At 40.3% G+C, this 17,212-nt stretch overlaps 4 protein-coding genes across 4 annotated transcripts; 2 read left to right on the top strand and 2 right to left on the bottom strand.

The window, feature by feature from the left end:
• Window positions 1–71: 71 nt before the first annotated feature.
• PHYBLDRAFT_122804 (hypothetical protein) lies at window positions 72–1,648 on the top strand. Its single transcript, XM_018428889.1, has 4 exons — window positions 72–325; window positions 459–823; window positions 1,140–1,314; window positions 1,402–1,648. The coding sequence occupies exons 1-4, from the start codon at window positions 82–84 to the stop codon at window positions 1,527–1,529; spliced, it is 912 nt and encodes a 303-aa protein (XP_018294619.1). The 5' UTR covers window positions 72–81; the 3' UTR covers window positions 1,530–1,648.
• Window positions 1,622–4,505, bottom strand: PHYBLDRAFT_180138 (hypothetical protein). Its single transcript, XM_018438269.1, has 8 exons — window positions 4,332–4,505; window positions 3,758–4,210; window positions 3,426–3,647; window positions 3,023–3,344; window positions 2,862–2,917; window positions 2,424–2,769; window positions 2,239–2,311; window positions 1,622–2,114 (listed from the first exon to the last, which is right to left on the bottom strand). The coding sequence occupies exons 1-8, from the start codon at window positions 4,403–4,405 to the stop codon at window positions 1,768–1,770; spliced, it is 1,893 nt and encodes a 630-aa protein (XP_018294618.1). The 5' UTR covers window positions 4,406–4,505; the 3' UTR covers window positions 1,622–1,767.
• Window positions 4,506–8,919: 4,414 nt separating this feature from the next.
• Window positions 8,920–9,697, bottom strand: PHYBLDRAFT_109503 (hypothetical protein; the record flags this gene model as incomplete). The annotated part of the gene is made up of 2 exons (XM_018428117.1): window positions 8,920–9,361; window positions 9,561–9,697. 2 exons carry the CDS (start codon window positions 9,695–9,697, stop codon window positions 8,920–8,922), a joined length of 579 nt encoding a protein of 192 aa, XP_018294617.1.
• Window positions 9,698–16,364: 6,667 nt separating this feature from the next.
• Window positions 16,365–16,562, top strand: PHYBLDRAFT_109486 (hypothetical protein; the record flags this gene model as incomplete). The annotated part of the gene is made up of 1 exon (XM_018428116.1): window positions 16,365–16,562. A coding segment is annotated over one exon (198 nt), but the record flags the coding sequence as incomplete, so codon positions are not given.
• Window positions 16,563–17,212: the final 650 nt, after the last annotated feature.

The raw sequence follows: 17,212 nt of genomic DNA, 5'->3' as shown, positions 1-17,212 counted from the left end.
ATTTATATATTTAAATATCTATATCTATAATTCAAGCCTTCTTTTCTTCTAATTTTTTTGTTTTTATTTTTACTTTAAAAAATGAAGATTACAATTGCATCGCGCAATCCAAAGTCGACCAAGTTCCCTGTGACTCTTGAGTTTGAAGGAACACCTTCGACTGTCACTGTGCTGGATGTAGCAAAGGCACTCGAATCAAAGTTCCCAAAGTACTATCCCGACCGTCAACGCCTGACAAACTCTGACAAGAAAGTCCTGAGCATTGACAAGACCCTTGCTGAGTCTGGTGTTCAAGAAAATGATATTATTCTCTTTAAAGACCTTGGTTAGTTATTTTTCTCTTTTTTTTTAAAAAAAAAAGAGATTCTAGATAGAATGCTTTAGACGCGTCATGCATTATGTTAATTACTCAAGAGATATGTGATAAACAAATGTTTTTAATCTATCGACATTTGTAGGCCCTCAGATTGGATGGAGAACGGTGTTCTTGATTGAGTATGGAGGTCCATTGGTTATCCACCCTTTGTTTTACTATCTTTCGGGCGTGTTCTACAAGGGTTCGTTCGAACACTCCCCTATGCAAAAGGCTGTGTATGCCATGGTCATGCTTCATTTCTTGAAGCGTGAATTGGAGACCGTGTTTGTCCATCGTTTCTCTCACGGAACTATGCCTTTCATGAACGTATTCAAGAACTCGGCTCATTACTGGTTCTTGTCTGGCATCAATCTGGCCTACTGGGTCTACGGTCCCTGGTATGGAGCTGGTAAAGCAGCTGCAACCAGAAGTGATGTCTGGCTGTGGGGTAGTGTTGCTGTCTGGGCGGTACGTAACATTTTCTCTCTTTCTCTCTCTCTCTTTATTTGAGATTAATAGATAGATAATATTTGGGTGATTCGTAACCCCTTTACTTTAGCCTGTTTTTTTTTTACGTTTGTCAGCCGTAGAAGATTGAATTTCTGAGATATAAAACAAAAAAAAAATCACAACAAAGCACATGCAAACAAAAAACAAAAAACAAAACAAAACAAAAAGGGGGGACTCAACAAACAAACAAAAACACAAAAAAAGAAACTCAACAAAATTATTACCAATCATTAATATTTAATATTAATAACCTTATCGTTTATCATTATGTTAGTGGGCAGAATTCTCCAACCTCTTGAACCACATCACCCTTCGCAACTTGCGTCCCCCAGGAACCCGCACCCGTGCCATTCCTTATGGCTATGGCTTTGATTTAGTGTCCTGCCCCAACTATCTCTTTGAGACAATTGCATGGACTGCTGTCTGCTTCCTGTCAACCAGCTGGAGTGGTAAGATGTCTTTCTAATGATATTCTTAATTAAATTGTCAAAAAAAAATATATGAAATATTAATGTGTTTATTACTTTTTTTTATAGCCTTCCTCTTTAACATTGTTGCTACTGGTCAAATGTACGTCTGGGCAGTAAAGAAGCACAAGAGCTACCGTAAGGATTTCCCTGATTATCCTCGCAACCGCAAGTCCATGTTCCCCTTCATTGCTTAAATCTCCATATTCCTCTTTATTTCCAATTATTATTACTATTATTTGCAGCATCATTTCTCATTTATCAAGCAAATAAAAAATAACATAAAATAAAATATCAAAAATCCATTACCAATATTATTATTATTATCATTATCATTACTATTACTATTACTATTATACATTTTATTTTATATAGTATATGCGACATATGAGATATGAAATACACACACACACACACACATATATATATATATATTTATTTTTGAACAAGGTAATCTTCTGCAACTTGTCCAAACTCATCTAATACACCACGCACAGTCTTGCGGAAGCTAGTGGCATCAGTGTCTGCACAAGAGTTCCAGGCAGAAATGCTCATCTTAACACCTTGTTTGGCAATTGCATAGTTGGCACCGTATCCCTCGGGAACAACTGCGCCAAATCCACCCCACGAAAGATCACCTGGAGAAGTGTTGGAGGTCGACAGAAGCCAGTACTGGGATCCCCAGTAAGAAGGATCCTGGAAAATAGCAGCCTCTTCCGAAGCAGCCTCCTCAGGGGTCATTTGGCAACGAAGACCAAGCAAATGTCTATCCACACCATGACCTTACTTACCACAAACATATATATATATATATAAAGTGATTGTGTATTATTTTAATACAATATGATTTGTTGGTCAGTTTGTTATTTAACCTTGTCAAATAAGCATAAGGGTATATAATCTTACCGTTAGAGGATGCCTTCATGTACTCTGACTGAGAAGCAATAGCGTTTCCAAACAGAGCCAACTTATCCTTCATCTATATAAACATACAATGTTAATATCAATGAGAATATATATATATATATAAATATATTTTTATTATTTCTTGCCTGGATATCCTTGTTGTCCCAAGCCTTTGTAAAGGCAACAGATTCAACCGAACAGCTTCGGACAGTCTCTGTACGACCAGTCAAGAACTTGCGGGTAGACGCAGACTCGTAGGTAGGACAGGGTTTGCCGTACTGTCTGTAGTAAGCCAGCTGGTAGGCCATCTGGAGCCAGCCATCAGGACTGACCTTGGCTTTCTTCATAAAGTCCGAGCCATAGGCATCGTAGTGCAATAGCACACTGTCGTAGTCTGCAATCAACTTGTCCACATTTTCTTGTGCCGCCTTGAGTTGTTGGTCAGTCTTTGAAGAAATCGACCACTGCAGGTGAGTAGGTGCAGGTAATTGGCTGATATTTGAAGTAGCCAGATTATCCACAATAGGTTCTCTAACAAAAACAATAATTGTTAATATATTTTTTTATATTGTTTGTTAATAATATCCACTCTACTCTTAATTAATTTTATTAATGGTACTTACTGCATCAACACAGACTCCACTGTACGCTGAGGAACAACAGCATCGCAAGGAGAGTGCTAATATATACAGAGAGTACATTAGTATAACAAATCAATCCACTGCCCAACACACACACACACACACACACATACATACGCCCAACCTTTATTTATTTTTTTTACCTCTCCATTAATACCAGCACGGCCATTACTCTCTACAATAATCTGGAGTGCCTTGTCAAACCATCTGTTGTGGGCACCCTTTCCGTGAGCAAGGTTGCGGTGCGAAAGATCCTTATCGTCAGGTGAGCTGTAGTTATCGAGACACAAGGTAAACAGAGAGCTGTCGATGGCACTGAATGTGCTTGCATTTGTAGGGATAGTCTCGAGTTCTTTGCGAACCTCTCCCCAGGTGTCACGGTGTTCAGAGGTCATTAATCCAACAGGAGGCTGCAACTGTTCCTTGGGAAGTTGATCGACTCTTGAAACAACCTGTCTCAACTGACTAGTAAATGAATAAATAGATAGATAAAATAAAATAAGTACACAAATATCATAATATCATATACATTTTATATAAATTTACTTTTCAAGAGTCTTGAGAGGAACAGTCTCTCCATTGGGTCCCAGTACAGGTACAGCAAAAATCTGGTCCTTGTAAATGACAGTAATGTGCTTGGCTGTTGCAGGGCAGCTGGTGACAATAGTATCCCGGGGATTGGCAGCAATACGACTGGTACCAAACATGTGTCTAATCTGATGCATACAAAAGGGACCTGATCGTGAAGCCTCTGGAGGAATAGCCTCACTTTTATAATCATAATCATATAATTATTATTATTATTATTATTATATATAAAAGGTTTCTTTCTGCCTTTCTTTCTTTATCTCTAAAAAGTGTATATAAAATCAACTTACTCGTTAATCTTGTTAGAATAATCCAATAAACCAGAAACCAAACCAGCCGAACGAGAGATCTGGAAATCGGTAATGGTGCCTTCAGGAACCTGAGAAATAAGACCATCGGGGTGGTCGCGGAACTGACTCCACCAGTTGACATTGAGGACGGTTGGGATGCGGTACTCGAGGTAACCGCGGTTGAGCCAGAGACGGTCCAGCCACGACAGGCCAAGTTTGGCTTCTTGTTCATCCAGGGCATGCATGCGTGCCTGAAGAGTCTGGCCGAGTCCGTCCTTTTTCACAAACCGATCGATCTTCTGGCTCACCTGGGCATGTTCGGCAGCAGACAGCAGGGGTAAGAGTGAGCGCTTGTAACGAGCAGCGGTGGCATCGAGTTCAGGGATAGGCAGGCGAGGTAAGATGGACTGGTTGCCGAATGTCTTTGTGGCAGTAGAGTAATTGGAGCTCAAACTTTTTTTTTAAGAATATATATATGTTATTGAGGGATAATTCAGATCATTAATTGATTTTAAATCAATGAATCTTTACTAATATTTTTATCTTTTTCTTTTTGGGTGCAGTATGTAGTTACCTGTTTTTGACATTAAGACGGCCGGATGAATTGAAGGCACGTCGGGAAACGGATAAAAGTGGAGCTCCTACCATTCTTTACTGTACGGTGATTTTAACGCGAGAAAATTGTTATGTTAAAATCAAATTAAAGAGGAAGAAAGGCTGTTCCGGGATATTACGTTGAAAATAAAAGTGAAAGAAAGAAAGAAAGAAAGAGAGAGAGAGCAAAACAGAAATAATAAAAATAAAAATAAAAATATATTAAGAGGAGGTACAAAAGTGGCTGAAAGAGAGTGACTAAAAGAAATTAGTCTGACTCTCATGTGATTTCTCTACTCCACATTCTACTTTCTCTCTCTCTCTCTCTCTTTTACTGTGTACGTGCTTTCTCCGCACCAGTACTACCACCACAGCCCTAAAGAAGAAAGCAGTAAAAATCAAGATGATCAATATCATTGGATAAACTTCAGTCTAAAAATATGAGATCCATTTCCATTGCTTTTCTTTAATAACACTAGTAATTTATAGATTTGATGCCTTGTTTGTCTTTTATTATCATATTTTAGTAAATAACCTATCTATCTATATATCTATCTATATATATTGTGGCTATGGTTTCAAGTAGACATAGCAGCCATGAGCGCCACCACGTACTGGAAAAAGTAAGAAAGAATACAAATCCTAAACACTTCAAATCTAACTTCTTGAAAGCCATCTATATATATATTTACGTCTTTTTTTTTGTATATAATCGATTAATAAATTGCTTTGAACCATGTCATAAAGATAAGGGACATGCAGTAGTTTCCATGCTATTATACCAGGCTTTTTGATTACTGACTTGCAGGTCATCCTATTTTATAAACACTTATATATGCGACATCATTTTGGTAAAAGGTGTATATAATATAAAAAATAATAATATAATAAATAATAGTAGTGATAGTAGCAATAATAATTGTGATAGCAATAAACGATATTAGTACAAGGATAAAATTATATCAGATAAATAAAAGAAGAAGGAAAGCAAAAAAAAGAGCATTGTAATCTAATAAGGTGGATAACCACCAGAAGGATGAGGTGGATAATTATTCTGAGGCATGGGATAACCATTAGAAGGTGACATTACAGGCGTAGGTCCATGTGTAGGTCCAGGTCCAGGTCCAGGCCCAGGACGACCATTTCGTGGGGGAAGCTGTGGTGCAAAAGGTCGGGCTTGTTGAGGTGGGTAAGGACGTCCCTGTTGAGGTGGATAAGGACGAGACTGGACTGGTGACATTGGACTTGTGGGTGAAGGATAGGCTAATATATACACACACATTTGGATAAATATGTACAGGATTTATGTAAGCAACAACAGAAATGATAATAGTAATAGAAATAGTAATAAAAACAAAAAAATGTTTGATGAAATTCAAATATCTCATTTAACCTTTACCTTGAGGTGCAGGAGGTCCCGGATGGAATGGTTGCAAGAGAAGCGTCGCAGAGGGTACATTTGGAGAAGGCTTTGGAGGATATCCTACACGGCCCGGGCTCTGGGGAGGAAATCCTTGGCTGTGAGACGGGGGACCATGAGAAGGTGGATATCCTTGTGCAGGTGGGTATCCTGAGCCTTGAGATGGAGTACTATGGCTGCTTGGTAGAGGAGGTCTTTGCGCAGGTGGATATCCTTGAATGTGAGATGGAGGAGGACCTTGAGAAGGAGGATATCCTTGCGCAGGTGGATATATCTGACCCTGGGACGAAGATCCATGAGACGGAGGGGGACCCTGAGAAGGAGGATATCCTTGGCCCTGGGATGAAGGGCCATGAGGTGGTGGAGGACCCTGGGAAGGTGGGTATCCTTGAGAAGGTGGATATCCTGCGCCTTGCGATGGAGGGCCATGAGGTGGTGGTGGGCCCTGTGAAGGCGGGTATCCTTGAGAAGGTGGATATCCTGGACCTTGAGATGGAGGTCCGTGTGATGGAGGTGGACCCTGAGAAGGTGGATATCCTGGACCTTGAGATGGAGGTTCGTGTGATGGAGGTGGACCCTGAGAAGGTGGATATCCTGGACCTTGAGATGGAGGTCCGTATGATGGAGGTGGGCCTTGAGAAGGTGGATACCCTGCGCCCTGAGATGGAGGTCCGTGTGATGGAGGAGGACCCTGAGAAGGTGGATAACCTGGAACTTGGGGAGTAATTCGTCCATGGGCCGGAATACGACCGGAAGGACCGGCACCATTGGGAGAGCCATTGGGTGGATAGGCTTGAGCATTATTGATTCTGGCTGGAGTCGAGGCAGATTCGACCAGTACAGGTGGACGGGGATAACGGTTGTTAATTGGGGCAGTAGGAGGTCCTCCTACAGGACCACCCATCGGTGGACGAGTGTCGATTTGAGGACGAAAGCCCATGGGTGGACGAGCAATGCTGGTGTGACGGATCATTTGGGGTTGTCCGGAATGTAATTGCATTTGTGGTCCACGCTATATGTAGTTTTAGTTTATTTTCAATCCATTCCTTTTTAGCTACATCTCTTGTCCCGATTGTGCTCGATTACACTTACTGTGGCTGGATAAAAGGTTAGTTCTAGACAGACATCACCTGCTTTCTGTCCCTGGAGTGTTAATGGGAAATAAGCTTGAAATATATATATATATATATAAATCTTAATATTAGTCTCTGGCTTTCAATTGAAAGAGATGCTCAGCAAGAAACATGAATGAATGCGGTTTGTGTGTGTTTAAGTAGTAATTCTTGCTGCTATAACTTTACCATCATCTTCTCCTGTAGAAAGTACAGTCTTTATATCAACTTCTCCTTCACCCAAGAGCTCTTCTCTTCGGTTGATCTGATCTTCATTAAATACTTGCATTCCAACTTTGGTAATTCCTTCTGGCACTGGGAAATTAACCTTGTTTGTTTTTTTTTGGTTTATTCGTCAAGTGCACAAATACACATGTAATATACACATATGTAAGCACGAGCAATTGCTGATACATGCACATCATTCTTATTCTTATTTGTTACCTGATCATCCCACATAGGCTGCTGCCCTCCACGATGTGCTGTTTTGATACGTTTGGCTACTCCACCGATACGAAAGACAGCAAATGGGCTTTGCTTGCCACCATTTGGCTAAAATTTGCATTTGTAATAAATTCAAATTTTACATGTATATATACACACACACACATATATATATATATATAATATAGATAGATAGATAGATAGATATATAGATATATGAATTAATGAATACACACAGGCAATCGTGTAAAGAGATAGAGATAGAGATATATAGAAAGAGAAAGAGATCTAAAATAACAATACAGGGCCTTGGTATGTTGAAATACGGCAAGACCTGATTTAACCTTTTCTTCTTCTTCTCTTTCTCTTTATATATTTCTATATCTCTTCTTCTTTTAATTTGTTAAATTTTATTTTTTACATCACGTTGAAGGAGATCTTCCTAAAGGTTAATGGTCAATAACACAATCAATAACTTGTTTTTTTTTTAAAAAAAAAATTAATTTTTTTATTTCTTGGTCAACCAAGGGCTTACTCCTCTTAGGGCTACTATAACAAGCTCTCCGATAATTCTTGGATGAGCCATTGGTTTCAATAGAGTAAGGTACGGTAACTGGGTGGAAAAATATAAATGTTGTGCGTAATGTTATAATGAAGGAGCGAATGTAAATTGAATGAATGTAACAAAATAAAATAAAGAAAAAAGAGTGAGAAATAGAAAGAGAGTGAGAGAAAGAGAGAGAAGATAGGGAAAATCGGGAAATGAAAGGACTTTGGTCTTTTGGGTTATGCGGATGTCTAAACGTCTATGGTAACTATAAGTAAAAGAAGAAGAAGGAGAAGAAGAAATTGGAGTAGAACAAGAAGTACTATAGCAAAAAAAAATAGAAATTAAAGTATATATAAATATAAATATAAAGAGTCAATCCAACCACCAGGTAAAATAACAATATTAATGCTGTTGTTATTATTTCAGCAATAATCGACAAATGTAAATGAAAACGAAACAACGGTCAATTATTACCATTTAAGCATGCTGACCACCTGCAAAAAAATTTTAAAAAAAAAAAGAAGTATTGAAATTCAATCAGTCGTTTGCAACAAAACAAATCAAAAATTATCTTTTTGACTGAGGTTCAATTTTCTGTTCAAATTAAGCCAATCCAACAAAGAAGTATAAAGATAAACAATCCAATAGATCTTACTTTACCTAGAATAAATGCTGAAAAAGACGAATATTAAACCACCAAAAAATATATCAGAATCATACACAGAATAATAATGATAATGATAGTGGAACAAATGACAAAAAAAGGGGGGAAATATATTATATATATTATATATAATGGGGGAAGACAGACGAGACACAAAGGCAAAGAGAGAGAGAGAGAGATAAAAGAAAAGAAAAAAGAAATTTGATTCATAGGGTTGAGGGTAAGGGTAAGGGTGGGGGGAAAAAGGCTGTATTTTTTTTGTTTGTTTTTTTGTTATGTTATGTTATGTTTAGATTATATAGATATAGATATATAGAGATACATATATCAAAAAAAGAAAGAAAAGAAAAGCAACACACACTCAAGGTAACAACACATTTAGGCCTTTTCAGCGGTGGTCTCCTCCTTCTTCTCCTCCTCCTTGACGGGCTTCTTCTCTTCCTTCTTCTCCTCTTCCTCGTCCTTCTTCTCGGGGGGAGAAACCTTTCCAGAGTTAATGTCCTTAGCCTGCTCAAACTTCTCCTTGAAGATCTGGGCATTCTCAGCGTTGGCGAAACGGATGGCAAGGGTCTCAGCCTTGGGTTCACCATCAGAGACATCAGCGGTGACATTGTAAACCCAGGAGCGGTCAGAACCAATGTTGGGTGAGAGGTTCATGTCGCTAGACACCAAATGGTTGGCGCAGATCTTGAAGGTCTTGTCACGACGCATCAAAAGACGAATCTTCTTGGTCTGCTTGTGGAGCAAGAACTTGACATCACCAGTACCACGCTCCTTCCATTCCTTCAACTGCTTATCGTAACGGAACAACCTGGCGCGACTAAAAGGATTATCATGCAAAAAAAAATAAGAAGGATTAATACAAAACAATTAACAAATGATTGATTGATTGATTTGATTACTAGAATTCAAATCAAATCAAACAAGTAGACTAGATGTACGTTTTTCTTTGTTCTCTCTTTCTCTCTTTCCCTATTCTTTTTCTTCTTTTTCTTCTATAACTTTTTTTTTCTCCTTACGTCTTGTAGAGAACATCCTCATCCTCTTCCATTGTCTTGACCTCAACAACCTCAAGCTTAATGACGGGTTCGAAATGAATGTCGGGCGATTCCTCAACCTCCTCCTGTGAGCCAAAAAGTGGTGAGTTGATATCCATAAACATCCCCTATCCATCCGTCCTCTTTACCTGCTCTTCCTTCACAATCTTCTTTTCGTTGGTGTCAGCCATAGTTGCGTAAGGGTGCTAATGTGGAAAGAGACGAACGAAAGGGCCTGACCGTCCGCAGTTAGCTGAGTTTGCTTGTATACGTGTACTGTAACCCATTCTCATCGCTGAGTGGGCCATGGATGGGGGGCAGAGGGGGATCATGGGCAGGTTTCCCTTCCCATTTTGTATCCCCTCCCCCTTCCCTTCCCCTTTCCTTCCCCTCTCCCTCAACCTTCTTCCAACTTCTTTTTATTTCTTTTTGTGTACAACAGTAAGTTTATTTTAAAGGAAGCAACAACAGACCAATACAAGGAAGCCACACATACACTATATCTTTTATGTTGATAATAGCTATCCTATTAATATAGCTGTTCTTAGCCTTGATCACCTTCACTACAAACTCAAGTTGATCAAAAAAAACCTTCCCTTACGACAATATTATTAGTACTAGTATTGTTATATTAATGTATATATAAATAAAAGAAAATGAAGTCAAGCCCTTGAAGGCGTCTTCCCGTTATTCTTTATTTGTTAAAATGAAATAAGGGCTTTATTTTTGGTGTTGTACAATAGATCATGTACCCTAAATACATGACCTGTGTGTAGGCATATATGTATATATGTATGTTTTGTATTTAGAAAATTATATCATCATTTAATAAAATATAAAAACAGCTTTTTGTATGTTTATTTATTTAATTAATTTATTTGATACATTCTGTCTGTTCCAAAGACCGTCAATCAAACTTTCTTTTGTCAAAGCTGTCTCTTAAAACCCGAAGTTTTCTTTACAAGATTGGATCATTAACAATCATATTAAAACAAAAAGCAAGCTCATCACTTCTTTGTATTTATATAAATAAGCTTGAGCCCCGAAACTAACTAGGCACAATTGCATTTCATTTTATTTCATTGGTACAGGCACAGGCACAGGCACAGGCACAGGCACAGGCACAGGTACAGGCACAGTAGAAGCTTATTATTATATGCAGTAAAAGAATTTATAGAAAAAAAAACAAATAATTTAGTTGATATTCCTTTAAGAGTACTTATCACACTTCTTTACATACATGTATACCTATAGACTTACATATAGACATGTACTAGTACTAGTACTAGCATTCGCTTATTCTTCATCTTCTTTTTCATATATTTTTTGGTGTATTTTAATCTTGTATTTATTTCAATGGGAACATTCGGTCTCAAATGTAACACCACAGTCTAAAAATATGCTACATTTGTAGTGCAACCACAAAAAATAAAATAAAAACACACCAAAAATATCATACCAGCCAAAGCCTACATATTTTCTCATCTCCCAGTCCGTTGTCTGACCCAAGAAACAACACCACATCCCACTTTGTGGGCTGTACGTCACACGTGTTGCATGATGAAACAAAGACCAATCGAAAGGGTGTATTCATGTGACGTGTATATCTCGGTGAACCATGGTCGATCAAGTGAAGAATAAAGAATATAATATAAAAAAAGGGTCTTCTTTTTTTTTAAACTGGAATGACACCTGCATGGATACTTCATTTCCTCCTCATAGCATGAAGAATCGTCTAGACGGCGATTCACCCCAATCAGACCATCCCAACCCTTCACAACCCTCATCTTCCCGGCCAGCCTTTCCTTCTAGCCAATCGCGCACAGCGGATGTCACTCTCAGTGCCATTACCACATCTGCAGAAATCGCCAATCCTTCTCCGTCTAAACTACGCAGTGTACCAATACCTCACCCTTTGTTACTCAAACGACGGACAAGCAGATCTTCATTGGAATCATGCGACGATAATTTCGAACAAACTACAACTACAACTACAACATTCCCTACTCGCTCGAGACCTGCAAGTACCCACCAAGCAACACCCGTGTTTCCAATTGGCATTCATTCAAGTCACGCATCACCAACCGAGGCACACATAGATTCTCACGCACAGCATCGACGATCGTATCTGAGTGACATGGATTATGGCAGCCCTGGATCTGAATTTGACACAATCTCTCCACAACACCACTTTTCAACACCTGCATTGGGACAGGCATCATTCTCACCCAGATACGCTAGTCCGCCAGCAGGAAGTGGCGGAAAGTACATGGTCAAGTCGAAACGAGCTAGTTGGATCGACGCCTCTTCGACCTCAACTCCCCTTCCACACCACTCCCACGACAGTACCCCAAGCACACCAGACAGTATGCGAATTCCAAAGGGTCGCAACAGCTCAATTGCCGATACACCCCTAGCCTCTCCTTCTTTGAGCAGCCTAAGCCTCGGCCCCTCTGCTAAACACTTCCAAGCCTACCAGCAAGACAACCAAACAGCTACAAGTTCTGCCAATTCCACCCCAAATCCTACAACAAACAACTCACCTATGATGAATACCACAAATTACAATACTTTCAAAGCAAATCTTGCGAGGTTTAGAGATCTTCGCAGCCTTCAACAAGCCGACGCCAAAGAAATGCCTACAACCTCAATTGGCTCAAACTCCACATCAACATCCACACCCACAACTATAAACACGGATGGAAACGCAGCAGATATGGAGGAAATGACAGGCAACAACATCGGCTCTCACAAAAAATCGTCAATTTCTTTGGGAAGCAGTAGGACCGCAACTGCAAATAGCAGCAGCAAGCACACATCTTATCATGAACGGGCATCTTCAATATCTTCAGTTGTGTCTGATTCAAGTATGACCACAGACGAATACTATTCGCCTGCTTCGTCACCACGCATGTTTCAGTCACCGTTGTCCGGCAGTCCATTACAATACCCTCTCGAAAAAGGTAGGGATTTTTTTTATTGAGGGCAATATATATATATATATTCAAAACGCACACAAGCACAAACAATACTGATTCTTTAAATATGTAGGCAAATCTGTATTAAAGTATGAACCTTGCTCTGCTTCCTCTTCACCTTTGATCCCCCATTCCATTGCCTCCACAAGCACAACATCCCACAGCTCGCAAAAGACTCGCCGGAGATCATCAATGAGTATGCTTCGCAATATTCCTAGTTCAGAACTTGCGAGTATCGTGAGCGGAAATGCACCAAATCCTGTAATCGACAGTCCACCTGTTGATCTTTATTCTTCAGCTTCAGCTTCATCGCCTGCCATTTCTTCTTCTTCGCGATCTCTGATCAATAACCCTCTTTTATCCAACAGTAACAGCTCCACAAATACACCCAACACACCTATTACCACTACTGCCAATACCACAAATACTATCAACAACATTACAACGAATAACAACAATAACATAATTGCTTATCAGACCCCACTACAATCTCTTCTCCGACGACAGTTTTCTAGTAAGCGCAAAGCGCGTGATAAAGATCGCCGCTCTTTTGCTACGCCCGAAACACCTTTTTTACCCGAAGCTGATAAGGATGTGGTCGAGATCGATCTCGAAGATGGAATGGGATTAGACACCCAAAGAAGAGACTCGTTTGAAACAAATGAGAATCGCGGGCTCGAAAACTTGCCCGGACTCAAGTCCCCCCTTTACCCTGCTCTGTTACTAAATTCGTCTCGCCCTGGCGAGTCCACAACATCAACACCACGATCTTTTGAATCTAGTGAGACAAGATCAACCGAACCTGCAACCCGTAATAATTTCTGGTCTGGATCTGACTACTTTGGCAAGACCAATGAAAAATGTAGCTTACTGATATTTATTTATTACTATTATTACTATTATTCTTATTTAAATCTATTCTTTACTTTAATGAACAAAGCAACAACATCAAAATTTCAAATATACATTTATATATCTATATCTATTGTATTGCATTAGCTGACTCGATTTTTTTTTCTTTTGGTTTTTTTTTCTTTTTTTTATTTTTAATTTTTGTAGCCAGTCCAGATACAGCTAGTGATTTATACTATGAAGAAGACTTTGGTAAACCACAGTTCCTTTCGGACCATCACGAAAACCAAGACTATGCCAAAAAGCTCTTCATGTCAAGATCAGCAAAACTTAAGCGCTGGTGCTCTCTTCGTATCGAAGGTAATGAACGTCCTAGTCAACCAAAACGTGCTTCTATGGATGCATCTATTGCTACCCAACGCCAACCGACTCGCATCACCCGCTACCCTCCCACCAGCCAGTCTTCGATGCCTACCATCCTGGTAACAACCCATGAAGAAAGCCGTTCCTTTGGTCACCCAGGCAACAACGAGGCCTCATCTTCAACAGTTGACCCATTTGATGTCGTGAATGAGGTACCCTGGGTTGATTGGCTCGAGGAGTATCGCATTGTCAAGTCTACAGAGATTAGACGCCGCTCAAAACAGTATGACAATGCTATCAACAACAACAACAACAACAACAACAACAAAAATAACAGCAGCAGCAGTAGTAGTAGTAGTAGTAGCAGACCATCAACATCAAAACGTACCTCTGATACAGAGTCGTCCTCTACACCAAACTCAACCATGTTGAACAAGGTTGTCTCGCGCTGGTGGGATAGTGTCAAGACAAACGTCGAGCACTATACCGAAACCCACTCTCATCCATCTTCTGGCAACAAAAACACAGACACAGACACAAACACAAGCACAAGCACCAATCAAACCCTGGATGGATGGGCACTTGCACAAAAAAATCTCCAGAGGGATAGACAACAATTGATAGCCTCAGAACGAGAGCGCAAGGGTCATAGACACCACTTGTCACTCGACCTCAACGACTTGTGCTCGTCGTGTACATACCGCACTAGTCCACCTGTAGAAACTCCCCAGACAGCACACCCTACCGCAACATGGCCACGCCGCCTTCCATTTGCCGACTCTTCTGCCACTAAACCCTCACTTCCGTTTCAGAAACCCTATCGATCTGATGAGATACTGGAATCTCACCCAGAAGAGGAAGAAGAAGTGATTGGAGACGGTAAACCGAAAGAGAAGAGTCCATCTGTACATCCACACCACAACTCAAAAAATATCAAGCGTGAGGTATTTGAGGATGGCAGAGAGAATCATAGTGAACAAGACAAGGAGAAGGAAAAAGAGGCCGAAACAGAGACAGAGGGACAAGAACAGAGAAATAGACAAAAACAGATACAAAAAGAAGAAAAGGAAGAGGAAGAGGAGGCTAATAATCATACAATGACCTACCCGGGCGCACTTCAACAAAGTTCAAACCGAATTGGTTATCGCTTTGATAATACTTATAGTCGTATGGGCACATACGGTCAGTTGGGACATATATTTGGAGCCTCTGCAGTGGAGCCGGATGACAGTACCCTGCGTATCCAACACACTATCAAATCACGCCTTCAGTACGCCAAAGAAGCGTGCGATGCAGAATTACGAACTATCATTGATGGCTTGAATGAATATGTGGAACGAGGCCTGCAATATGTTGAAGATATGGATGAGATACTCGAACAAGGCGTAGAAACTATAAGTAGTGAAGATGACGACGATGAGGATGAGGACGACGATGAGGATGACAATCACAGCAACAACAACAGTAACAATAACCCAAAAGTCGGCGACCGTGACGGTAACGACGATGAATACAGCTACAATGGGAATGATGATAGTGGGAATGAAGAAAATAGACAAGTCATAGAGTGTAAAAAAAGAGACAATGATAATGGAAATCATAATCGTAAGTATAAACCCTTAAACCAGAATAATGCATAGTCAAAAATTGACAAACCTCAATTATCGACAGCTATTATTATCAACCCTTCCCCGAAAAGCCCAATACCCAGAGGTCGTAATAGATTATTAGACTTGGACGATATCGAAGAGCAAGAAGAGCATGTCACAAAAAACGTCCATCATCCTACACCACCTGTAACCTCAATGGTGACCCTTATTTCTGAAGACTCGTACCTACCAACTCCCTTCATCCTTACTCTTCAAGACCTCATATCACTTGCTCAAAATGTTATGGATACCCCACTGGATGTAATGCTAGAGAATTCTGGGATGTGTGCCGAGATGGTTTCTCGTATTCAGGATGTAGGTCGTAAATGGGATGAGCATACAAAGTGGCCGTGTAGAGAGTATTATGTCAAATTACTTCTGGGTGTGGCTGCATTTAATCGTGTAGTAGAATGGTGGGAAGCCGAGCGTGGATTTTGGTCTGCTTCATGGGGACATCGGGTTCCATCTTTGACAGCAGCCCCGGAACCCTCTACAGATGGAGACACCACTGACGTTGAATCTTTGACAACTAAAGATGCACACTCGAGACGAGACACTAGTGAACCAATTGAATCAATTAGCCCGCTTGATCAGACACCAAATACCCCAAGTGGATCGGATAACATTTCGCGTCGTACTAGCCGAGCCTTGGATAGCATGGATCCGAGCGACCGGCTACAGTTACAGCAGATGGCTGAGAAGAGTCAAAACAGTACAATTATTATGGAACTAAGCCTTGCCACCACCTCGGTTCAGTATGTGAGTCCAGTTTGGTTTGATGTGATAGGGTAAGTCTCTTTATACATCTTTTTTGTTGTTGTTGTCCTCTTTGTTCCTATTGTCTTTTTATTATTATTCCCCTTTGACTTATCCTTTTTCTTCTTTATTAAATTATGGAAACTCTTGTGTCTTATCCTTTCCTTAGTACCGACACAAACTCTTTTATGGGTAAAAATGTCTCTCGTCTGCTGGCAGGAGAAGATGTCAATGTATTTTCTGTGGCCACAAACGAGCTTCTATTAGATGATTCTCGTACGGTAGAAGTGCGGTTCCATGTGGCTCGTTCAGACGGATCGCCCATTGAGATGGAAGGCAAGGGGATGCTGATGTACAATCGGGTGACGGGTGAACCTAGCCATACTATGTGGGTTATGAAACCTGTCAACAAACGGCGATGGTCAATAGTTGAACCTCTTTCGCGTTCTGCCTTTGAAACGTTCCAACAGTTTCAGCAGCAACAACAGCAACAGCAACAGCAACAACATCAAGACGGAGAAGAAAACGAAGAAGAACGGAATAGACAACAAATTATCAAAGACCACACGAGTATTGTTAGAAGTCGTTCAATGTCAGAACCAGCTATTGAGGTTCCATTTGCTCCAGAACACAGTTCGTCTTCAGACTCGGAATCTGACATTAGCTACAAATCTACAGAGGGCCAAACCGAGGTTTGGAACCCACCCCACTCACCCGCCACAATCATGTCTTTACCACCTGTGTTGTGTAATGTGTGTGAGCGTTGGGTTGTGTCGGCATTTTTTGAGCAACATTCAGAGCTATGTGTTGAAATCCACCAGTCAGAGATGGACGTCACATTGTGCAATGATAATCTTAGAGAACTCAAGCACCACATTCATGAATTACTTGAGCAAGCCAAATCAGACGTACTTGAACTATCACAGTTGCCGCCTGAATCAGTTGAAGATAAAGCCGACAAAACCATACCAAAGACTCAGCACACTATATTTGGAACTGACTTTCCTCTTGAAGAAAGTGCTACGCCAATCGAGTC

Source organism: Phycomyces blakesleeanus (genome assembly GCF_001638985.1).
Source record: "Phycomyces blakesleeanus NRRL 1555(-) unplaced genomic scaffold PHYBLscaffold_5, whole genome shotgun sequence".
NCBI lineage: Eukaryota > Fungi > Mucoromycota > Mucoromycetes > Mucorales > Phycomycetaceae > Phycomyces > Phycomyces blakesleeanus.
This window is presented reverse-complemented; position numbering and strand designations above follow the sequence as displayed.

Coding starts and splice junctions, on each gene's coding strand:
- PHYBLDRAFT_180138 (XM_018438269.1), bottom strand. CDS start 4,405: ATGGTAGGAGCTCCACTTTTATCCGTTTCCCGACGTGCCTTCAATTCA. Junction 4,211..4,331: donor CGTCTTAATGTCAAAAACAG/GTAACTACATAC, acceptor TTAAAAAAAAAG/TTTGAGCTCCAATTACTCTA. Junction 2,312..2,423: donor GAAGCTGTTCGGTTGAATCT/GTTGCCTTTACA, acceptor ATGTTTATATAG/ATGAAGGATAAGTTGGCTCT.
- PHYBLDRAFT_122804 (XM_018428889.1), top strand. CDS start 82: ATGAAGATTACAATTGCATCGCGCAATCCAAAGTCGACCAAGTTCCCT. Junction 326..458: donor TATTCTCTTTAAAGACCTTG/GTTAGTTATTTT, acceptor CGACATTTGTAG/GCCCTCAGATTGGATGGAGA. Junction 824..1,139: donor GTAGTGTTGCTGTCTGGGCG/GTACGTAACATT, acceptor TCATTATGTTAG/TGGGCAGAATTCTCCAACCT.